General features: G+C 49.9%; 1 protein-coding gene across 4 annotated transcripts in view; it reads left to right on the forward strand.

Moving 5' to 3' along the window:
* The first annotated feature begins 3,564 nt into the window (after window positions 1-3,564).
* The window catches only part of NTNG1 (netrin G1), a 157,014-nt gene continuing 136,090 nt past the window's right edge, over window positions 3,565-24,488 (forward strand). For 3 of the 4 annotated variants that reach the window (XM_064455630.1, XM_064455627.1, XM_064455629.1), the window contains exons 1-2: window positions 3,565-4,036; window positions 9,740-10,448. In XM_064455630.1, coding sequence (XP_064311700.1) covers window positions 10,203-10,448 — 246 coding nt within the window. In that variant the 5' untranslated portion in view covers window positions 3,565-4,036; window positions 9,740-10,202. Of the gene's footprint in view, window positions 4,037-4,430; window positions 5,779-9,739; window positions 10,449-24,488 lie in introns of those variants that run through there. The other variant, XM_064455628.1, reaches the window with a different exon arrangement.

Consider the following 24,488-nt stretch of genomic DNA (forward strand, 5'->3'; position numbering starts at 1 on the left):
TGCTGTTGCTTGGCTACTTCTACCCCTGTCTCAGCTCAGCAGGGGGACGCAGGGGCAAATTAGCACTCCTGCTCTTGCCTCCCACACCTTTTGCCTGTTGCTTTGCAAAACCTCCCTCAGCTGACAGCAAAGGAGCTCAGAAATGTGTACGCAGCACGCCGGAGGAGCGGAGCAGCACGAGGAGCCGGCAGCAGCTCTGCAGCACAGGGATGCGCAGCGGCACCGAGCCACTCTCCGCACAGCGGGACCTTCCCCGCCGCCGCTCAGCCCTGCCGGGGCACCAGCCCCGCCGTGGGGCAGCCACCAGCCACACCAGCCTCGTGGGTCTGAGGCCAGGCCTCAGCCACCGCATCACACCGCGCCGGCTTGTGTCACTTCAGGCCTCCGACACGGATACGCCGAAGCGCCGGGCTGCAGGCAGGGAAGCTCCCCGTGTCTCGGGACACGTTTCAGGGGACACCTGGCACTTCAGGCAAAGCCAGGGGCTCCGCTACAGCCCAGTGCGGCGCTCCGCTGCCGCGGGGAAGCGCACTAATACAATAATTCTGCTGTATCATTAGAGGTCAACTCGGACTAGAGCAGGTAATAAAAGATTCATAACGGCACATGAGGGGATGCACTAAATATCCAAGGACAGCTTGAAATCATGCAAAATTTGACTAGGTTCAGGGCTTGGTTAAAAACTCGCAGCTCAGCTGTTGTTTCACAGAAAAGTTTGCAATCAGTGATAACCGCTTCTGTACCAGCAACTTGTGCTGCTTCCCATAGAAATTATGCCTTGTAGCAAGGAGCATCCTAACAGGCAGAGGTGCTCCCACGCTCAGGCCAGTAATCAAAAATTAATCCCTTTCCCTGATTCCGTTAGGGGCCAGTAGCAGCTATTACTGAGAAGACATAAGAAACGCTGCTGGAAGCACTTTCAAGATAATGCATTCCCAGTGTCGTGACTTGCCATCCTTTGGTATTTAACAATTGGCTAAATCTTCATCTTAGCCAATTTCCACCCCAGTAAGGCAGGGAGTGGGACCTGCAGTAGTCTGTACATTTTAAAATATTCCTTTCAAACTTTGGTTAATCTTATTTTCTGTGTAAATATCAAATCTGCTTTCGGAATCCTGCTAAAGTCCAGTCTCAAGGTGCCGTGGCAGCCCGTTCCCCGGTCCGTTTACATGTGAACAATCGTTACTCACCACTAAGGGGGCTGTGAGAAATTCAGTACAGGCATTCATACAATATTTTCGGATTGATTATAATGGCATCGTCCTTTCCACATTTTCCTCCAGCTTATGACTCCTGCAAGCACAAAAACAACACAGGCAAGTCTCCTCGAGCTGCCGAATTCCATCTGCTTTTCCATCCTTGCAACAGCCTTTGATAAAGAATTTAAATCAGATCCCTTTTTTCTGATGAGCTTAAAATTTGGCTGTGAAGTTTGGCCACATTCTCAGACTGGATTTGATTTTTGGCCACCACTCGTACCAGTATGGCACATCTGATCTCAGACTTGGTGACACTGCACTCAAACCAGATGCTCCAGCTTTGATACAGAAGAGGCTAATATCATTAGCAGATGAAATTAATGATGTTTGACATACCAAATGACTTGGTCCTGCCTTCAGCCTCTGTGGCCAGCCGGCCCCACCAGCCAAGTGACGGTCTCAGCGGACAGGCCGGAGACTCCTTGGCGTGCAGGATGGAGAGCTTCTAACGCAGTCCACTCGGTGATGTTTAGGGCACGTTACCCGACAGCAAAGGTGCAGAGCAGGTACGCACGGCACGCTCGGCTCTGCTCTCCGCCGAGTGCGCCGCTGCTGCGGGCATCGTTGCAATGTGAAGGGCTGTGCTCTGCGCACGTGGAAACGCGGCTTCCCCTCCCAGTTCAAGTCTAAAGCGAGAGAGCCCTCCTCAAGCGCTTCCAAACCGTTTGCCTTGGAGCGCCTGCAAACCGCCGGCCGCGACGCGCGCAAAGCCACCGCGCCTGCAGCACCTCGGAGGCGGAGGGCCCGGTAGCTGTCACGGGCTGCAGGGACGCGGCCCGGTGCGTACGGTGCCTTGCGCTGGCTGCCCAGCCACCCACCTGCCTTGGAATTAGGGGAACAACCCGTTTCTTCCAACCGCAGTGAAACTCTGCCCGCTGCTTTGCGGAAGGCCCTATGGATCTCGATGCTGACATGCTTCCAGTTCAGCTGGTGAAAGAAAATTGCTCATCTTCTATCCTTTTGTGCCAGCTCAGGGACAGTCTCCGTGCACCAGGAGGCTGCAAACAGAGCACGAACTGCTTTGGGGGCTGAGAAACCCCGAAGCTGCGTTCTCCCACCCCTTTGATCATTCCCAGTACCTTTTCTGTACCAGTTGCTTTTCCACGTGTGTGGTACCCGCACTAACACAGCCGCGGAGACGCCAGAGGAGGAACAGCGGGAGAAGCACCACCACTGCCCACGCAGCGGAACGGAAGCCGGGAAGAACTGCATGGCGCCTTTTTGACTTTGCTGCTTTGCCTGCCCATAAGGAGAAGAAGTCAAACGTCCTTCTCAATGGCTCCTGCCAGTTACGCACACCCCGCACCGAGCTCCACAGCCCAGGTGAGGGCAGGTGCCTCGCTCCAGCAGGAATCCGCCGCCTCACCGCGCTGGTTGCCTCTTGGCGCGGCGACACGCCGGCTCCCGTCAGGCGAGTGTAACGGCACTGTTGCCTGCATAAACGCATTTGACACCTCTTAACATGCAAAACACGCAAAGGACCGGTACGCACAGCTCCCGAGCGTGCACGGTACGGCCGCTGCCGGGCTGCCCCGCGCCGGCTCCCGCAGCCGCTCAGATTCAGTAGCAGGGAGCTGCCGGCAGTGAGCACCGTCCCCGCACGGCACCCACTGGCCGTTATTCGGTTTAGATGCTGTTTTACAGCCTGGGGAAGTCTGAAGGGGACAACTGCGTGCGCCCCGCACGGCGGAGCGGGACGCGGAGCCGCAGCTTTCGCATCCCTGGAGCGTGCGGGGGAGCGGCGGCGGCGGGCGGGGAAGGACACGCGCTTCCCCGGCTCGCCCAGCCCCGCAGGGGGACCCCCGGGCCCGGCGGGCGGGGCCGGGCTGCGGCGAGAGCCGGGACCGCTCCGGGGTGCGGGGCGCGGGGCGCGGTGCGGGCAGCCGGGGCGCCCGGCGCCGTCCCGTGGGCGCGCGGCCGGGCTGCTCCGGGATAACACAGCAGGGAAAGCACGGCTGCGGCGGCGGGGCGAGCCGCCACAGCCCCCCGGAACCGGGGGTGCGCGTGCCCCCCGCCGGGCAGCCGGTGCCCCCTCCCCGGGGGAAGGCAGCGCCCCCCTCCTCCGAGCCCTCGGCGCGTACCCCCCCTCCCCACCCCCCGCCCCGGGCAGGCGGCCCGCTCGGCGGGGGCGGCGGGGCGGGGAGCGCGGCGGCGGCGGGTGGGGGTGCGGGGGGCGGCGCGGCGGCGGCGCTAGGGCCGCGCCTGGCGCGGGCCCGGAGGTGGGGTAGCTGCCGCCGCCCCGCGCGCCGGCAGTCGCGCGGAGGTCGCTCCGACGTGAGGAGGTGCCGCCGCCGCCGCCGCCGCCGCCGCCCGAAGTTTGGCCGCGCACCGGAGCCCTCCGCGCCGCAGCCCCGGCGCCGGCCGCGCTCCGCCCGCCCCCCGCCTCATGCCGCGGCCGCCCTGAGCCGCGGTGGCGGGCGGGGAGCCCCGGCGGGCGGCACCTGCCCCGCGCCGCGATGCGCTGCGCGCCCGCGCACCGCCCGCCGCCCCGCCGAACGCCGGAGCACCGCGGCAGCGCGCCCGCCCGCCCCGCCGCCGCCGCCGCCGCCGCGCCCCGCCGAACTTCGACGTCGACAAGTGCCTAGGGCCGGCGGCGGCCCCCGCCCGCGCCCCGCCGAGGCCCCGCGCCCCGCCGGCAACTTCCCCGGGGGGACCCTCCGCCGCCGCCCGCCCCGCGGCCCCTCATGCCGCCGCCGAGGGAGCCCCAGCGCGTCCCGGCGCCGCCGCGGCTCCGCGCCGGCCCGCGGTGAGGCGAGGGCGCGGCCCGAGCCCGCCCGGTGAGTACGGCCCGCCGGGGCGGTGCGGTGGGGGGCTGGGGGGGGTGGGGTGCCGTGCGGTGCCCCCGCGGGGGCTCGGCCGCGCACCGAAAGCGGATCGGCGCGAGCCGCGCGCCCCCTGCCGCTGGCGTGGAGCGGGGCCGGGGCGGGGCCGGGGCGGGGCGGAACCCGCGCGGCGCTGCCCCCCGCCCCCCCCCCTCCCGCGGAGCTCGCGCGGGGCTTCCGAGGGGCGCGCGCGGGCGGGGGGAGCCCCGGGAGGCGGGGGGAGTCCCGGGGCGTGGGGGGAGAGCCCCGCCCCGCAGCGCGGTGAGCCCGTGCGGGGCCGGGGGGGACCGGGGGGGACCGGGGTTCCGCGGGGCGGGGCGGGGCAGGGGGCGCAGCCCCGCGGAGCAGCGCGGAGCGCCGGGGCTCACCCCGGCATCTCGCCGCTCCCCCCGTCCCGCACCGCAGGTCGCGGCGGCGTGCGTGGGCGCCCACGCAAGAGCCCCGCAGCAGCCCCCCGTGTCGGCGGGCGGCGCGGACCAGCTGAGCCCCGCAAAGCAGACGCGTTTGCCCTCTCCGAGGGGGGTGCGTGTGCGCTTTCGGCCCCCGCCGGGCGCGCTTGCTACCGTTCCGCCATCAACTCGGCGGCGGTGCGGTGCGGCGCGGTGCGGTGCGGTGCGCCGGGGCCGGCCCCGCGCCGCGGCGGGCGGAGCAGGCGGCGGGATGCGCTAGCGGGGGCCTGAACCGCCGCCCTGCGCGGGCACGGTGCGGTGGGCGCGCGAAGCCGCGGCCCGGGCGCCAGCCGAAGGGAAGGAGACCGCAGCAGAACTTTTCCCCTGGCTTGTTTTGTGGTGCGTGGGGCTTTTGTGTCGCTTTGCAAAAACAAAGGCTGATTTCTGGCACGTCTTTGGAGCGCTGAAGGATGCCCACCGCAGGGTTTCCAGCAGTTAGCGGCGAGATCCTCATGGAGTCGTGGACTTTGCCACCGACCCTCAACCCTGTGACGCTGATGAGAAGCGGCACCAACTTTCTGGCTGCGTCTGGGAGAAGCTGGCAGTAGCGCAGAGCGAGCCCAGCGTCCAGGAGGCTGCCGTCCCCGCGCCGCTTGGGAGCCGAGAGGGCCACCAGCTCACGCCGCGGCGGGGAGCCTCGGTAGCCCCGTACCCCGGACCCACGGCCCGGGGAGCGTGCGAACAGTGACGGCCAAAAACCCGCTCCAAATGCTAACTCAGATCTGGAGGGGAAAACCACACAGAGCAGACTGATGCTAGGTACAGAGATATTTGAGGCAATAAAGCCACAATTGTAAGGATTCTATAGGAAAAACTTAAAGCAGCTACCTACCAAGGCTGTGAAATTCAAATAGCTGAAGTGCTTGTTCTGGGTGTGCTGACAGCCGATGATACCCGGCGAGTAACGGCAGCGGTAGCGTGAGGCGTCACTCAGCAAAGAATGATGTGGGAAACCAGAAACATGTTCAGTATAGTGCTGAATCCCATTTTTTGTGGTAGCAGAACGCTGTATTTTATTTTTTTTCAGCCAATAGGTATTGGCATTTTAAATTCCTCTTGCGGCAAAGAAATCTTTTTCTGCTAAATGGTTAAATAAGCTGGATGAAAATAGAAGCTAAACTTTGTTTGGAGCAGCGTCTGAGTCCGAAGGCACCACAGCCATTGTTTGGAATATGCTGTATTTCATGCAAGTATGACGGAAAGCGTGTATTAAGTCGTTAAATACAGGGCCTCATCTTGTTCGCATAGGTGAATAATTTTGCATTTATGAAAGAGGTTGGGTTGGTTTTTATTTTTCCGAACATCGGAGCTTTATATATACCAGGCTCTCAAGTCATCTTGATGTAGCAAGGTATGAGACACTTGGGTTTTATTAAACATAAGTTGCAGGTATGAGGACTAGTTCTGTTTGGTTAATACACATTTTTTGATACCTTCTAAACTGTCTTTAAATAATTAATACCTGGAGTGGCCACAGAGGATCTTTTTTACCTGGGCTTGACCAGGTAATGTTCATCTGCTGAAGCTTTAGGGATACAAACTTAAAACATGCTTCCTGTGGAAAAAAATCGCTGTGCAGGTGCCGGTGTCGGGAGGCGCCGCGGGCGCTCCTCGCCCTGCTCCACACTTCAGGCGGCTCTCCCCAGGCCGACGTGCGTTGCAGCGTTGGTGCTTGGCTCTTGTCCTCGCCGTGCTTCTGCCCGGGGTCTGCGCAGCCGCCCCGGTGGGGGCTGGTGGCTGCCGGCTGGGGAGGGGGCTGGGGGGAGGCAGAGGAGGGGCGTTCGCGGGATCCGGAGTTCTGCTGAGGTGCGTGAAGGGGGCATCGCTCCGGCTGCGGGATTCACGTGCTGCGCGAGGGGTCACTTGCCCCCCTGGGAAGGGCGGCGTGCGCGCAGGGCCGCCTTTGCAGCTGGTGTTGGCCCGGGGGTGGGCTGCCTGCCGTTCCTGTAGCGTACCGACCGTGGCCTGAACGTCTCTGTGCAGGCGGAGAGGGGCTCCGGGGGAGGCAGAGGCAGCAGGAGCAGCCTTCGGCACCCCTGCCTCCCGGTGTTCCCGTATTGCAGAGGCTACAGCACATGGGAGCGAACATCCGAGGCCCTAAACGTCCTGGCGACGTCCTGCCGTCACGTCGCCGTTGCCCCACAAAGGAGGTCTCCAGGAGCAGGGCTCTGGAGGCTGTGCATGCGTTAGCTGATGTCCCTCCGGCAGTTCGCCGCTCCCTCACCCCCGGTCAGTGAGGACGCTGCTCCCCCTTTGCACCCCCAGGGGCCCCCAGCACCCAGGGCGTGCGGCAGATCGGGGCTCCACGCATTAGTTACTCCCAGATTGTTCGACTGTTTTTTGGTAAGGTCAGACGCGTAGGCGTTGCTGGGGACAAAACCCCCGTGGCTGCGTGTTGCCCGCAGCGAGGGGCTTAGCAATACGCGGCTGGTACAGCTGGAAGCTTTAGGAACGTTTTTCCAAACACTTTTAAACAGAATAATTCAAATAGAGATGTCCTTAGCAATAGAGCACTGAGATGTAGAATGCATATCGTGAGTGACTCTGCAGGAATAAATATAAGCAAGACAAATGGTATAGCTCCGTCAGAAAAACCCCAGCAGCGCTCAGCACACGATCCTTAATGTGCTTTGGTCAATATCTTTCTGTGTATCAATGGAAGCTCATTAGAAGAAGATATTGCAGGCTAACTGAGCCATGCCGTATTAGTTCTTGCCAAAGCTTGACATTTTTAATACATTAATAATATGTCTGTAATGTAATGGAAAACTATTAATCAGAACTGATTATATGCCAGAAATTTAAGCTATAATTGGCTGCTGCTCGTCAGGAATGTTTTGTCGTACGCTGCTACAGCTGCCTAATGCTCGGATGTCTTGCACTCCTCTGCACTTTTTCCTTGTCAGCGCACTAAATTCGATCGATGTTATAGTCTATAATTCTGTGTAACGACCATCATTATGTCTCTGGGTCCCTTTAATGAGAATTCGTTATATGGGAAGTATTCTAGTGCAGTGTGCTAAGGTGGTGGCTTGCTTTGTGTTATTTTAGTCCAATCCAGTCGTGTTTATTAGTGGGTCTGAGTTGCAGCAGTTATAAAAGGTTACAGGTAGCTGAAGCCCTAGCAAGGAAACTATTAAAGAAAACAAACCTATTTTTGCCTGAATATACAGGCTTCTAGGCTAAGGATAATTAAACTGAGTGACTTCTTATTTCTACACAGAAACATGATATTCACCTACTCTTTATTCCAGCTATGACCAAGCCTTCACCAATACAGACGATATTTTGATTTGTCACAAATTTAAAATAATTTGGCTCTCTTTGTAGCTGAGCAGTTGTTTCCCTTTTGTGTAATGACTGTCATGAGCTGTGGGGGCTTGGGGGTGGTTTCTTCCCCTGCAAAATAGTAAAATACATTGGAGAAGACTAGAGGGAAAGAGCATGAGGTGTGTTTAGAATGACATGGAAAGTGTTCTCTGAATGACTGAGTTCCAAGATGATAAGTAAACATTCCCACTGAAAACAAAAAAGAATGTAAGGTCGCAAAGAAAAGCAGTGGCACTACACAGTGTGCTCCTTAAAAAGACTGAATTTTAATTTGGACTTAGATGTTTCTGCTTTTGTGTCAAATTCAGATTTGAAGCTTAAATATATTTGAACTAATTGAGGATTGTTATTGCATGGAAATTCAGATATTCTCTGCATATTCTGATAAAATATAGGAGAGTTGTGTGGTAACACTTGATAAAATGAATATAATGGAAAATTGCATTTACGTCCATACGGCAATTATTGTAAATTACTTTGCTATGGAAACACAATTCAACCATCTGTTGGCATTTCATAGCGTCTGTAGTTTAGCTCGGTTTAAGATGAAGCATTATTTAAATATAGGGAGGCCGTTTGCGAATAGCTCTGAGGGTGAGTTTTGAAGACGGGTGTTACCAAAGCGACACACGAAGGAGCTCACCAGGTCACCTACCGCTCCCCGTGGGTTCGGGGCGCAGGAGGGTTCATGACACTGGGCATAACTTAAAACTGGGAACCAGCAAAGCGGGCTGCAGAAAGCACTGACTTACAGTTGTTTCTTAACGTCCGCCTGACGGGTTTGCTTAGGTTTTAGCATCCAGACAGAAGAGCGCAGAGGTGCTGCGGCGCTGGCTGAGATCCTGCTCCTGCAGAGAGTGCGGCGCCCAGGCTCCCCGTCCTCGCTGGCACGGGCTGGCGCAGGCCGAGAGAAACGAGGTGGAGCTCTGAGCCCTGCTTTTCCTTGTCCGTCTTAGGGAACTTTACTGCGTCTTCGCGGTTTCCCTCGTACATCATTTGTACTTTCACCTGCGCTTTTTAGAAAATGTCTATTTTAAGTCATTGTAATAGCATCCTAGGATTTTATACCTGTAATAATACGACTGAGGTGATACAAGCCAAGGGAGTTTCTAGTTGCTCTCTGAAGAGAGGAAAGGGGATATATCTGCTGTGAAATAAACGCTGAGCACACAGGTACCCCCACCCCCAAAGCTAGGAAAATGAGAGTGCCATAACAGAGCGGGAAAGCATCCTTATAGTAAGCTACAAATGAACCACTATCTTTATCTGTAGTTTACTGTCAGTAAATCACAATTCAAAGGGAAAAAAAAAAAAGAGCAAAAAAGAGTAAAGCTCTTCTAATGCTAATGAGAAATTTCAAGGAAGCGGAAGTGCGCTTCGTTATGCTTCCAAAAAAAAAAAAACCCCAAAAAAATGACGCATAAGGCTTTTGGAGCTCGCTGAGGTTCCTTTTGCCAAGAGACTGTCGGCACCTGGTAGCCCTGATACCCATCTCTGTGTCGCTTCAGTAGAAGAGCCTTCCTGCTGCTGCCCGCTCCCCTGACTGCCTGCCCGACCTGGGCAATGGTGCCGCTCAGTAGTTTGCTCTCCAGATTTGCTAGGGTGGAAATACAGTTCTGGAAGCAGGAACCTGTAACTCACCTGGAACGCTATAAATCTGTCTCTGTTAGAGAAGAGTTAAATCCTTCATGTCAAAATACTTTTCTCTGTGAATGATTTTGGTAGTTTGTTCATTCTAGCACAGCACCCACGGTAAAGGTTATCCATATTATACCAATTTGCTTTATATTGCATCAAACCTCCAAAATGTCAACATATCATATATTTCGTAATGCATTGATTCTTGGACAATAACTCTAACTCTTATTGTTTCTAAAAGGGTGCTGGTGCCAGAAGAAAGGAATGATTGATGGGAAACAGACACCAGCCTGTAGACACTCATCCTTTTGCTTCGGATGCTGATTTATCAGTGTGTCTGGGCATCCCCTGCGAGCCCTGAACACGGAGGATCACTCAGGGTTATCGACAGTGTAGCCGAAGACCTGCAACTTCACAAATTATTATCTGCTATTGGACATCTTTTACAGGAAGCCCTGACAGATAAGTTATAAGACAAAGGACAAGCGCTGCTTTGCTGTGAAAGGCTGTCATCGGAGTCTGGCTTGGCTTCTACCAAAGTCTTCAACTTAGTGAAACAAACACCCTAGCCTAATGCTTCACGTCTGAGTTGGAACCTGTTTTATAAAATCTATACATGTATATGTACATATATGTATAACCTATAGACTGCACGTACGCCAGTCCTGAGCATCCTTACAAAGGTGACATAAAAGGATTTAGAAATGTATTTGTCAAGATTCCTGTCACTTCACGCCCTCTGGGTTACCGTGTCCTCCGTGATGCAGCACTACCCTTCCGTGTGGGGACACTATGACGTGTGCAAGACTCAGATTTACACAGAAGAAGGAAAAGTATGGGATTACATGGCCTGCCAGCCGGAAGCCAGAGACATGATCAAATACGTAAAAGTGACTCTGGATCCCCCAGACATAACATGTGGAGATCCTCCCGAGACTTTCTGTGCGATGGTAAGGCAAGCTTTTAATTTTGCGTAATTAGCGGGTGTGAATTTGTGGTAGATGGCTTCCAAATGGAAGCCCTGAAGCGCACATGTAGTTATCCAAGAGAATCTGTGTTGTATTCCGAGTGTGAAAGGTTCTGCTGAACAAAATGCTGAGCAGTAGACTGAGCTGGGCAGTGAGGTGTTCTGCTTTTGGGGACCTCACTTGGCTTTGTCTGAATTCAGTGTCTCTCTAGGTCAACTTTCAGTGACTTAAAAGAAAGTGGCATAAAACGCCTAGTGCGCTAAGCGTAACTGGGGTGCGTTTGCCTGGACCACGGAAGACTGGAGTGCATTGGTTCCAGTGCGATCACCTGAAAGCGTCATGGCGTGGTGTAATTCAGCATCGCTTCCAAACATGAGATCATTGTTAGAAACTCAAACTGAAGAAGCTTGAAAAGTGGTGGTGGGAGCCGGGCTGATGGAGTTTTTCCGGCAAGCCCGCGCAGCCGCGGGCAGCATCGCCGGAGCCTTGCCACCGCGCGGGGCAGCTGCGTGCCAGCAGGTCCATACCCGTGTGCGTGGATGGTGCAGCAAGAAGCACCCTCAGGCGGGGGCAAGCTCTGCCAGCTGCTGACAGCTTGCTTCTTCAGCTGAAGCTGTAGGCGTTCAGGGCAACCGAAAGAGACCAAAGCCAAGCTCCGTAATTTAGATGCCCCTAAAATTAGAGGCTAGTTTTGGAAATGTTGGGCTTGGTAAATAATTGTACAGGTATGAGGAATCAGGCAGACGCTATATATGTCAACCTTTTAAAGCTGTGCTGCTCCTAAGTGCTCGATAGATCGTGCTGTTAGAGGTCACTGGGGTTAAAAGAAATCTTCAACTTGTAGGTAACTTCTTTCTCCTCACGAACACGGAGGATTCATTTTCTTTGCCACTGAATATTTCTGTTAAATATTCAGTGGAAAATACAGTAGTTCTTGACTGGAAAATGTGAGTTTGAGATGCAAAACATATGTACTTACATCTATTAATAAAGCCCCGGAAGCGTACATCACATTACCTACATCATTTAGATTTGAAAAACCAACAAGTTCTGGTTAAGTGAGGTTATCGTAACTGAGAAAAGTCTACAAGATATTTATTTGCCTGTGTACGAATCATCATCGCTGTTGTGACAGCATCCCCACAGGAAGGAAATTTGCTTTTAAATGCCTTATGGTATCGTTTTCAACCACTGCTGTTCTGTAAGGAGTTCAGGTCCAACCACACATACATTTAGGGCATTATGTGCACGCACGCAGCTGCTTCCCACGTACATTATGGTAATAGCCACGTGATAAATTGCGAGTTACGTGAATAAATTACATTCACTGTGAACCTTTGACTGCACCACTTGCTCTCTGCCCACTAATCCATCTCTACTGACTTGGCTTTGACACTCTAAACCTCTGAGCAGCTTCAAGCAGCCACTGTTTAAAAACAAATCAAAGCAACGTGCCCCACGTAATGCGGTCTGTTTCTTTTTTCTTTGTCTTGAAATGTATATTCTCCCTCAGAACAGTAATAGCTGTGATTTAGCTCTCAATCAGTGTCATTTAGTAACATCATGTAGTGAATAAGGAAAGTTGTTCTTTTAATGCTAAGGAAACTGCCCAGCAAAACTGGTTTCTTCCTTTTAGTGCAGATAAACATTGCGGTGGCTCCTGTCTTCACTAATTTTTTAAGTTTCCAAATGCCTTGGGTATAGGTCCAGTTTCTAGTTAGAATAATGCTTTTTAAAGAAAAAAACCCGCTCTCTAGTTAGAATAATGATTAAAAAAAAAAAAGACATTTTGATTAAATGTAAGTATTAAAAATGGTGTCAGAGCTCCTGAAAACGTTTGACCTAGCAAGGTCCTTGATGCTGTAACGGTGATGGAAGGTTGCTCGGGGTCACCTGAGGCGATGGGTGTAGTTCACTTGCTGCTTAGGTCTTTGGGGCGCTGAAGGTCACCAGAACCCCGACACGGGGAGCAGTGAAAGAGGAAGAACTGGGTAGAGGGAGGGAGAGCTGCACCATGAGGGGTGTGGGTGTGGAGTGATTGCCTCCGACGTGATAACCTCTTGTATTTGCTTTCAGTACAGCTCTATAGCGTGCATATACGCTATATTCCCATTTGTGCTCGTAGTTGCTCGACTTACTTGAAACGTTAAGAAAATGACAGAAATAATTTGATGTTCCTGAGGCACTGCAGAGCAGCAGAGCGGTCGCATCCCTGAAATGCTTCATGTCTGTCGTGTTATAGCTACATGAAGAAATAACACATTTCCTTCAAAACAAGGTTTTAGACATTTGTAGGGCTGAGCCTTTGGTATTTCAAGATCTTTTATTTTTGTGTTCATTGTTAGTTTTAGAATATGAGTTAAGGAGATAGCGCTGTCGTACTTGGAGAAGGTGGGCAGTGGAGAAGAGTGCATTCCTGTCAGGCATGTTCCTGCACTAAAAATCCTGAATTTGAAATGGCAGCTATCTGAGGGTTTCTCTTCAGCACGGTGGAGTGCCAAATCGACTTACACAGATGCCAGGTTTTATTGTTGAGAGCATTGGGTATTTGCGTGCTAAACCTGCGTGCCGATGCGGTGTTACTGAAGTCGGGTTAGCGCCCAGCTGCCTGCTGGTCATTCCGTGGCGGAGGCCGGGGCCCGCTCAGATACCCTGATGATAAGCAAGGGTACCAGAGAGCTGAGCCTGCTTCTGCAGGAAGAGGAGGAGGAGGCTGAAGCAGCCTCATGTTCTGTTCCGGTATCAGTTCTCTGATCGGGCTTGGTAATTTTCTGTTTGCCAAGACTATAGGGACTAAGGTTCTAGCTGTTGAGTCCGTGTCAGCTATCAGTGTATCATATCCCTGATACAGAACCAGACTGAGAGGTTCACCCAAGTCCTGCGGGGAGATCATGGTTAAGCCTAAGGCAGTCTGGGAGAGGGGGACGATAACAGTCTGCAATAGCACACGGTGCAATCGTGCATTGCGACGCGTGCGAGCCCACGATACCGAGGAGACGGGCAGTTAATGGTCATATTTGCCTCCTACTTATTTCTGCATATTCCCCATGGAATTCAATGTTCTTACGAGTCCATGACAAATTTTTACTCCGTGAGCCCGTTCGCTTGGCAGGCCGAATAACGAGGCCGCGCACGTTCAGATCTGTTGCAGAATGCAGCATGCCTCTGGTTGGTAGCTAAACCCGGCACGTGGCAGCTCACCACCTGTAGGTACTGTTGGGTCCTCCCTCGAGGGCAGCATCCGTAGCTGTTACGGGGAACATGCAGCAGGAAAAGTATCCCACGGTTGCTTTTATGCAATCTAGTCTGAGAATATTATCGTTTCTGGCGACATTCGGTATTGACAACTCGTGAGATTATCCTGAAATCTCAAACCCCTGAAGTCCTATGATTATGTGAGATTCTCAGCTTTCATTTAAAACATCATCTTTATTTTCTTAGTCCTTCTGGTTGCAGAGAAAAGTTTGAAAATGAAACTGAGAAGCTCAAAAAGCAGAAGACAAATATATAGTCCTCCAAACCATTATTTGTTTAGAATCTCATCATTTTTAAAGTTTCTCAGGTTTTTTAGGGCTTGGGAAAGGATTTTGCCGGAGAGGAGAGGTGCACGAAAGGAACATATGAACAAATGAATGGCTTAGGGCATCGGTGAGAGCGTGTCTGGCACCGCACGTTCACGCTTCGCTGCCTGGGAGGAGCGGGGAGGGCAAGGAGAAGGGGAAGAAGCTACTTCACGTTTTCAGAACTGCAGGATTCACTTTGCAAATTTTTAAGTACCTGGGGGTGCTAGTTCTTGTGGCCTGCAGCATTTTGGTTTGCAAAACAAATTTGCTTTAAATCTTGCTGGTGAAATCTTCTACTTCCCTCTTTGTAAGTGTGTGTTACAATTTCACAAGACTCCATCCAGTTATAAAAAGAAACTAATCTGACTTTTCAGGACCGTCACTGTCTTTTGCCCTACAAGAACGGTGCGTAGGTGGTTCTGACAACTTTATTTCTAAAACGTTTGCCGGCTGTGCCCCCGGGCCAAGCATCGGGAGCCACTCATGGCGTGGGGTCCCCCCGCCCCAGAGCTGCGCCGGCCCCTGTGCTGAAATCCAGCCCTTAGCGAGGGGCTTGCATTCAAACCTTAGCCGGGATTAAGTGAAATTCATCACGGGCTTAACCCGGAGACTCCTAGTGGCTATTGCTGTGACTGGCAAACTGGAGATGAGTTTACGTTACCGGCCTGTTTGCAGCTGGAGCGGCAGCATAGAAATACAACTTTCTGCTTATGTTTAGACCTAGCTTTTGTAACATCATCTCACACCCTGGTGGCTAAAAAAATGGTGAAATTATCGGCAGTTATTGGTGCCTGCAGCTAATTTTCTTCATAGGTTAAACAGAAGCTTGAAAAGAAGCCTACAGACCGGAGTCGTGTGTGTTTGTACAATTTATAGAGCAGAAATGCTGATGACAGTAGGAATTTGAGCCCCTGAGTGCTACTCTGTATTTCATAGCCAATCAAAACTAAATTAAGAAACAAAGATTATTAAAAAGTCTTCTGTGCATTTAATTCTGGCATAATATTACGAGGTGGACATTAAATTTTTCCCTCTGAGACTTTCAGCATCATTAATATAGCATTTCTTTAATTACAAGTGGGCTCATATTCCTTAAAAAAGGGAAAACACTCTGTAGTATAGTTAGTGATACCATTATTATGTTTACTGAATGAATTAAATGAACAGATATTCTTCTGAGTAACGTATAAATCAAAAGGTGAAAAAAAGTGGGTTTTGAAGCATTTTGGCATGCATACATGCATTCTTGGGTAAGATATTTTAAAACAGTGTTGAACAATACAGTTAAGAGATGCTGATAAGAGAAAAACTTTTTTCTTTTACGGGCTGAATAAGGACATACAGTCCTTCATTTTAGTTCCACCTGCGCGATCTTGCTAGGTAGCAAGGGGTGGGATGGGAACAGGGGGCTAAAGATGAGGCTACTCTTCCTGCCGTGTTTAACGTGGATTTTCACAGTCACATACTTTAAAAGTACGTCCAGCTCAAAGTTATTGCAGACTTCATTTACAATTCGTGGAGTCATCTGTTCTGAACTCTTCTGAGCGCATTTAATTAGTACAAGTTTTGCTTTGTCATTGTTGGAAAAAAACCTTATCCTTCAGGGAGCGGAGTTTTTATTTTGGTGTTTCCTTTTAAGTTACTGGACATTTCACTCCATTTCCAGTACCGCAAGACCTGCGTGCTGAGCTGCGCCCCTCCGTCCCTTCCCCTCTCCCCTCGCCACCCCACTGACACGGAGGATGGCTGCTGCCGCCAAAGCGTCACTTCGCTCGGTGCGTTCCAGCCTCAGGGCAGAGCTGCTAGCAGGGCGGGAGGGAAGCGGGAAGCACACACCGTGCCCCTTCGCCTCCCGCTCCCTCCCGCTCGCCAGCGCCGGGGCGGCAGCCTACCCGTGCCTTTGGTAGCAGCCTGCCCGCAGACCCGTCAAAGGCGCCTTGCTCCTCGGACCTCTTGGCAAAGGAGTTCTTGGTTTCATAAAAGGGAAAAAAAGATTGATATACTTAATGACAGCAGGAATTAAAAAAATGTTTCAGTAAAAGCTCTGTCTTCTTCCAACTGGAAGCAATCTAAAAAGTAATAATTCCTCATAAATCAAAGCTGAGGAGTGCCAGTACAACAGATTTGCATTTTATTCATTATCACACATCAAGATTCCGCAGTAAATCATTAACAAAACTCTATCCGGTTGCTTTTTTTTGTTTTTCCTCAGTTACACTTTGGGTACCAGAATGTTTTCAAATCTTAAACAAAGCAAAAGCACACCCCCAAGGTACTTAAGTTGTTAAAAATATTTGAGGGTAAAACAGGGTTCCTAAACAAAGTCAAGGGCTTCTACTTATTTTCCGTTGCAAGACTTTTAAGGCACATATCACAACTATATGTAAAAGCGCATCCTTTTAACAAGATGTATATTTTGTAAATACGCTTCACAGAAACTGCTTAACTGCTGCTTTTAACACTGCTTTTATTCCATTTGGTACTTGCTCTGCCTGTTTTGGTTTTTCCCCTGAAGTTAACTGGAAATATTAGACGTTTGTAAGCCAACACAATGATCACGGTATTGTGATAATAATTGACCTTAGAAAGCAAGGGATTGCTGGGGGCGATTGTGGCTCTGGGGGGGGGGGGTCCTCACAAGTTCCGGAGCTGGTGCCCCCCCGTGATGCCCTCAGCACCCCGGGTCCCCCCCGTGCCTTCCCCTGCCGGCCGAGGGGGTGGCTGCGGGGAGCTGCCCACGTCCTCCCCGGGAACTCGGCCGTTTGCTCTTCCTTGGGTGCGGAAACACCCAAGTTTTACAGAGAAATATAGAGAAATAAATGGCTTCCACTGTAAAATGGCTACTCTGACATCCACAGGGGAGTCGGAATGGCTCGCAGTCAGCGCAGCTGGACCAGAAACGACCCCTCAGCAGCACCTGTAGTGCCGCCTTCTGCAGTACAACAATGCTAATTCATAAATAAAACCTTGACTAGCAGCCTACTGCAATTTGTACCAGGGGTGATCTTGAGCCTGTGCTCGTGCAGGGAGGCTCTCCGAACAGGCTTTGCTGAGGCAGAGGGGCGGCGCAGCATCCCGACCAGCACCCCTCATCCGGGTAGGGCAGCGCATCACCTGGGCTGCGGTCCCATGGCGGCGGGTCACCCCGCTCCTCCTCTGCTAGAAACCTTGAACTGAGATTTATTTTTCCCTAGGGGGGGTAGATCCGCCTTTCAGCAGGGCAACCTCTGCTTTCCCACCCGCTGGTGCCCGGCAGCCAGCCCGGCGGTGCGGGATCACCCCCGTCGCGGGAGCAGCCGGTTTGCTGCCGCACGGTTCGGTCACGGGCGCGATGCCCCGCGGTCCCCGGGAGCTGTGCAGCGTTAGGCATTCCAGGCTGCTCTCTCATTTTGAGGACAGCGTACAAGGAGTGTGATATTATATTTCTTCCCGCTGTGATGGGTAAGTCTCAGAGTGTGAATTTTGGATTTACTTGGCAAAACTGAGCAGAGCTAGCTTTACGCTGCTCAGGTTTGTCCATATTATCTGGACAAACATATTTTTCTCATTTGTTTAGTACCTGTGTGTGTCTCAACCCCAGAGTTTCGTGTTTCTTTCTTGCAGGGTTTGTACCGTGTAACAGCTAAGAATCACTGGGAATCAAACGCACGTTCCTGAGGCACTTCCATATATTAAAATTTCCATTTGTAAGCGTCTTAGTTGAAACAAAGCCAGTGCTGAAACTCAGCCGAGAGTTCTGCAAACCTTGCGAACATCAGGACGACTGTTGTGGTTAGCGGTCTCCCCTGGACTCCTTCGAGTAGGCAGAAGTCGATAAGTTGGCTCCCAAATAACGATTTTAACATTCAGACATTTATGTTACTGGTTAAGCAGCCAGTCCCATATAGAGCCCGAGTCGGCCCATGCAAACGTTTAAGCCCACAGAATGCCAGGGCATTCAAGTAAAAAGGTAGAGACCGAGACGATGACCGGGCGCCCATATCCCTTCTGCTCCATGCTGTGGAGCAGAGGGGGAGAAATGCCAACAAGCATCAGCAGTTCCTGCTGCCAAAGTGTGGGAATTACCCATCTCCTCACGCGAGGATGAAAACCTGTCGTTTGTTTTTACCCACAGAGTTTAGAAAAGGGATGAATTTCTGGGAGCTGCTGAATTTTAGTGGGAGTACCTTTGGTACAATTACTGCTGCTTTTTATTTTCCTTTTAAACAATACTGATACTGTTTTGCCAAAGCTGCGATTTCAGATACATAAAACCTCCGCATACTTACTTAAAAGTAGCTAAAACCAGGTAAAAGATTTGTTAAACTAAATATTTCTTGACTTTTTTCAAAGCCTATAAGCACTAGCTGGATCTGAAAAATGAGAAATAACCCCAGATGGTATTAAGGTCACTGACAGTGGAGATGCACGTCCCTGGGAACACTGGGATGGTAATCTCACCAGCTGAAAAGTAGGAAGTAGTTCTGTACCCCATCTACTTGTAGAAACAATGGCTGTTGATACACATTTTAGGTATGGAAGTTTATGTTTTTACAGGTCACTTGCAGTGACATCATCTTGATCTACAAGTATAGCTAGGGACATGAAAATCCTCGGCGCTGAGCTGGCTTGGCAACATGTGTAAGTGATTTCATATAGCTTTGATGTTTGCTCTATCGCATTTTCTGTAAAATGGTTTTATGTGTTGTCTTCTAGTTCTTTAGGCAGATTGCTTATATGGAATTTAGGATTAAAAAAGGAGAGGAAAGAAAAGGGTGCAAATTAATTTTAATTGTATTTATTACAAGCAAGAAATTGTGTTATACCAGAGATATTTTATGTCAGGCTTCAGCCCAGAGAGAATTTTTATAGCTAAGTAGCTGTAAAACCGTTAAAAGGGGACACCATTATGGTGAGAGGAGAGTTTTCTTACATGTACGTACTGTATCTTTCCGGCATCCTGGTGCATTTTAGATTTTTATCTGTAAAACTGTCAGGAGCCATCATTTTAACTCATCAGTTTGATTTGTACCATCTACACCTGCTCATAAGGTGCTTTCCTCCAGAGAAAACTAGGAACAGAGCTGCTTGTGGGTGACATTTACAAATGACTGGGGGGAAAAAAAAGGTGAAAAAAAAAAAGGACTAACAAATGACTACACAAAAGCCCTCATCTTTTACAAACAACAGTGTGCCTAGTTATAGAAAAAAGCATGGAATGTAATTTTCTGACTGCTAAAACAACTCTTTCTGCATGTGCTATTTTCCCTGTCTATTTTTATCGCAGCCTTCCAGACTCTGACATGTCTTTTGGCTTCCTTGACCATATGGATCTGCCAAGCAGTACAAACACTGTAGGGATAGCCTGCAGGAATATCCTAGCAAGGTGTCTGGCTCTGCAAGAGTTTGCTCAGACTTCCAGAAGCATTAAGTAATGGGTTTAAGGGGTTCAAGCAGTGTAGGTTTCTCAGTAAAAATTTGGGGTAGATTTTTGCCAGCAGTGTGCACCTGGGGTCCCCTTTTTCCTGAAATAAAAATGAGGGAAGCTTTTGAAAAGAAAAGGTTAAGAACATACAAGCTTTTTATTATCTGAAGCACTGGCTTTGGTTTTTTTTAAAGTGCCCTTCAATAACTCAAGAGCTGGTAGAGGTGAATCATAATGTATATTTCATGCCTAAGAGTCAGTGTCTGACTTTCCATAAACAGGACTTAAAATATGATCTTCCACTGAAATTGATGCGCCCTGTATAAGTCAACAGAAGGACTTCCACTGACAGCAGTGGATTGTGCCCAAATACTGCTTCCTTAGTAGTGCGTCTTATTCTCTGTGCTGCACTAGTTTGAAACTCTCGACTGGAAACTTTAAAACCATCTTAAGTAAAAACAAAATTAACAGTACGCCTTTATCTTTTTATCTTTTCCTTGTCAGACCAATTTCACTGAAGTTCCTTTATTTCCAACCTTTTTCAGTTATAAAATGTTCTTTACTCATTATACTGGTGCTTGTTCTTGGATTACTTCACCCCTGTGAGCTTCAGTGCAAGGCTGATTGTCTTAGTGCCAGGATAGGGTTTGGTTAAGGGAACACGTTTTTTTCTTGGGTACAGTTTCAGCAATTTTGGGGCACACAAGAATGCACCAAAAGCATATTTTAGACCTTCTAGCTGGAAAGTACCAGCTAGAATACATATAATAAGTATCGGGGTTTGCATATTAAATATATTGGTTTAGCTTTATGCATCTCATGGCTTATTGGTAAATAATTAAAAAGGACAGAAGACTATTAATGAATAATCTTCCCGTAGTTCTCCATAATTGCGCCACCGTCAGTTGCAGCACTCAACATTAGCTAAGCATCATTGTTTATAAACTTCAGGGTTTATAAGTTTAAAAGCAAGCCTCCAAACAAGAGTTCAGCAGTTCCCTTTTTTGTCAGTCAGAACAGACGGGGTTCTCGGCATATCATTTTGTGAAACTTTAAGCTGGAATAGGGAGTATGCCATTTTTAAACATTAAACAATGAACAAACGGTTGATGTTTGAAATTTGCAAGGGTTTCGTTTGTTTCTTGAAGCCACACACACATTTGTTTCCCCTCCTCCTACAAGTTGTTCCTACCAATCCTCAGCTGGTGTAGGGTGGTGTAGGTGTATTGAACAGGATGGTGCGGCCACCGTGGAGAAGGCGGCTCCCATACCTCTGCCTCCTGTGCTGTCCCTGCTCCCCCCGGGGCCGGACCCTCTCTCCAGCCTTGCTGAAATGGAAGCCTTTGAAAATGGTGGAGAAAGGGAAGACTGAAGAGAGAAATGGGGAGTTGTGCCAAAGAACACAAGAGCCAGCCTTCCTCCTGGCTGGTCCCTGCCTCGTCACACCTTCAGGGCTGTGAGGCGTGAGAAGCCACCAGAGCTGATGGATTTGTTCTAACTTACGCTTCTGCTACCCTTTTTTGGGCAACAGTCTCTTAAAATGGTACAGACCCCTCCCTACAGCCCTCAGTTACGGACCTTGGACGGGTACAAGTGAAACATTTTTGAGTCCTTTTGAAGTCTTAAGGAGTTCAGCAGTAGGGTGGGAGAGGCGCGTGCTGAAGCGTGGATTGGTTCATGAGGACCCCTTACCATGCTGCTTTTCCTAGGAGCAGCCTCCAAGAGAGTAACCACATTGCAGGAGTGCAGAGGAGGCAGGCACAGCCTTTTTACAGGCAGCATTCACTCTCCCGATCAATAATGATCTGACTAAAAATTTGGAGTAAATGTCATTCTGGTGATTGTATCTTGTCAAGGGCCTCGTCCTGGTAAGCGATGGGTTTGGAATGATAAAATCGTGCGTAAGATCAGAAACAAAAAATCAGAGAGCAGCAGGGCCCCACTGAATTTAACCTTTTCAGTTCCCATCCTCAAGGTCATTGCACCTATACTAATGCAACTGTGAGCATCCTCCCCTTGCCAGGCCAGTTCCTTCTGATACCTCAAAAGAAGATGTACAGGAGCTGATCAAGAAAAAATAATGCTTCTCACAAATTAAGTACAGAGATGAATGGCACCTGTGACAACCTGTTTTAACACCTTTTTTAATGACACCACCTTACATGAGCTTCTCTAAACTCCCGTCACATAAGCCAGTCACTGTTGGGTTTTTTTTGGCCGCCATCCTAGGTCCAAGGCCTCGAAAGTAGCTATAAGGGCAATGCTGAGCAAGCCTTTGCTGTCGCTGCCTTTACTCTGGATTAGTAATTGGTTTGTTTACCATTACGAGCTGTATAAAGCCTTTCAGGAAGAGCAGAACGTGTTTACTTTTACAAGGATGAAATAAATCATGAATTGGAAACACCTTTGGAATGAATATCCCCTTTAACCAGGGGTCAGCTCCGCAGTGTTTTGCTGGGAAATACATGTGAACGTCAGCGGTGGAGCACGGGGCTGCGGCTGAAGAACAGGGTGGTAAAGCTCCTCCCCTGAGCACGGGTAATGGCAATCTACAAGGAGCCGTCTCGGTGGCAGAGCCTGCCCTGCGATCCTACACGTGCCTGGAGTGGCCAGCGAGGCGTTGCAGCCCCCGAGTGACCCGCGCACGTGAGAGCAGCACGCAGCCGCGTCGCATCTCAGAAGGCGACGACGGAGATCCCTCATATTTCCGTGCCGATCTCGGAGGATGCTTGGATAATTCATTTGCAGGGGAAATCGGGTTTCCTCCAGGTAAGAAGTGCCCGTGAGATTCCAAAAGCATTGCCACGGACTTTGTTAGCAGACATTATCTGGCTCATAAACTCACGAAGCAGAGAAACTTATAGCTGAGCCTACAGTTCTGCTGTATCTGACAGTACGGATGTCTGCTTAAGCCTTGCACTAGGTAGGTCTCCACATGCCAGGCAGTTGGGTTCAGTTATTGTTGGTTTCAATAATTCATAGTTTTCTGACTTAGGTGTCTTAACGCTTTATGCAGAAAAGCAATACAGAAAGTAAACACGACGACATCTGGGCATGCTTTACAAGTAATTTACAGAGCCTTAAGCTAATGAGAAATGAGAGTTCATTTCTACGCTATCTGTGGCTCCATGTCTTATTCTGCAATCTGAACCTCACAGGCATTGAGCAGATCTGCAGCCATAGAAGAGAGCTATTTTCTGATTTATTTTGGGTTTTTAGTGGAATGTTTTTAGCTTTTCTTAGTTTAAGTCAGGTTCCAACTATTTTTTTATAATTTTCCTTTTGTTAATTGTCTATGTGAAGGTCACAGAACTAGAGTTGTAAAAAAAAAAATCTAATTTTAACCTGCAGTTGATTTATGAAATGATACTTGATTCCTTGAGTTTGTGAAAATAACATATACCACTAATAATCTCTCGGAACTGATTTAACACCATATTCTATTGCAGTGCTAGGAAGAAGCCAAGGACTTGTAACAATCCGTCATTTGCAGTGACATTTTTATTACTCTTTCAGAAACGCTGTGCTTTAATTGTCTCCCTGCTTCAAATCACCTGCTTAGTTTGCTTTTACAGTAGTTTCTTCTCTATAGTTATCATTGCCCTTGCTATCAGAAACTTAAACTCTCTGTATATTCCTAGCGTGGTAACTACTAAGAGGAACAGGAGCAGAGAATGTACCTGTGTCCCTCTAATTTAAGAGAGTGAAAATGCTATATTTGATTGCAAGTCACATTTTTATGGAGTTCACACCGAATCCCTTAGAGACCCGCATCCCAGGCAATTCCCCCTTGGTTCACTAGGACTGAGCTGAGAGGAAATCCATCCAAAATAATATACTTTTTTTTGTTTTGTACGGTTATGAAGTTGGCAACAAGCTGCCCAATAGAGAAATGGCTTTGCTTTCAACTGTTAAAAAGGAGCTGTAAGCTCTTAATTTAGTAGCGGTGTCGCTAGTGCTGTAGCATCTTCTGCAGTGTGCCTCCAACTGATGAACTGAAGCGCAGCTATAAATAGCAATGATGTCTTTGTCAGCTTGTGAGAAAAAGGGGTTGGGTTCCCCCCCATCCCCTGAAAGGACGTGTAGTAAGGCACCTCTGATCTCTTCTTTGCTTAGTACATAGGTTTATCTGTTTGATGGGCTGCTGAATCAGAACACTGATCTGCTGCCTGCTGGTTCACGCCGTCGCTCCGTGAGCAACAGGAACACGGCCCCAAGGCTGTGTTGCATATGATGGGCACCCCAAAGTTTAGCGATTGCGTCAAGTTCTCAGCTTTACAGTGCAGGACTTTGGGGTGACCTTCCCTTTTCAAGTGAGAGGTGATTTCTCCCCACCCCAAAACGTGCTTGCCTGAACCACAGCCTGGCTAAATTGCATGCTCAGACCTGCAGTCCCCGAGTATCCCCTGCGCACCTCGGTGACGAGGGACCCCCTGCCAGCACCCCAAATCCCTGGGAGGTCCCTTCGCAGCTGGGCTGCTCCTTCACTGCTCTACGTCTGATAAACAAGAAGTTGTCTGAAGAGCAAATGGCTTGTTGGATTGCGTCTACCTGCTCTGTATTTTAAGAGAGCACCTGTCAGAAAAGCGTTGTTTCACAAATCCCTGGTTTGGGGACCCGATGCAGTGACAAAGAGGAGGGACTTGGTAGCGGCTGTGGCAGCGAGGCTGGTCGGCATGCTAAGAGGTTTCAGTGGAGCAGGTGAAATCTGTTCTGGATTCTGAATCACGAATGCATTCAGGCAAAATAACAATTGGGGAATTAAAAAGTTAATTTTCAGGGCTTGCATGTCTTCAGGTTTGTTCACTTGAGAATATTTTTTGAGGGTAACGTTAGATGCTAAGGGAAAGTTACAGTGATGCTTGTGACTAATGGATAAGGTGTAGTGTGCTCTGTGATGCTGTGAGAAAAATGCTGATGCAGTTAAACTATATCAGATAAAACAGCACCAGCATCAACAAAAAAACACCAAAAAATCAACCCCAAAACTCAACCCACCCACCCCCCTGCCAAATCCTGAAAGATTTTTATAAAGTTTTTGAGACTCCACATTGG

Source organism: Phalacrocorax carbo, chromosome 6 (genome assembly GCF_963921805.1).
Source record: "Phalacrocorax carbo chromosome 6, bPhaCar2.1, whole genome shotgun sequence".
Taxonomy (NCBI): Eukaryota; Metazoa; Chordata; class Aves; order Suliformes; family Phalacrocoracidae; genus Phalacrocorax; species Phalacrocorax carbo.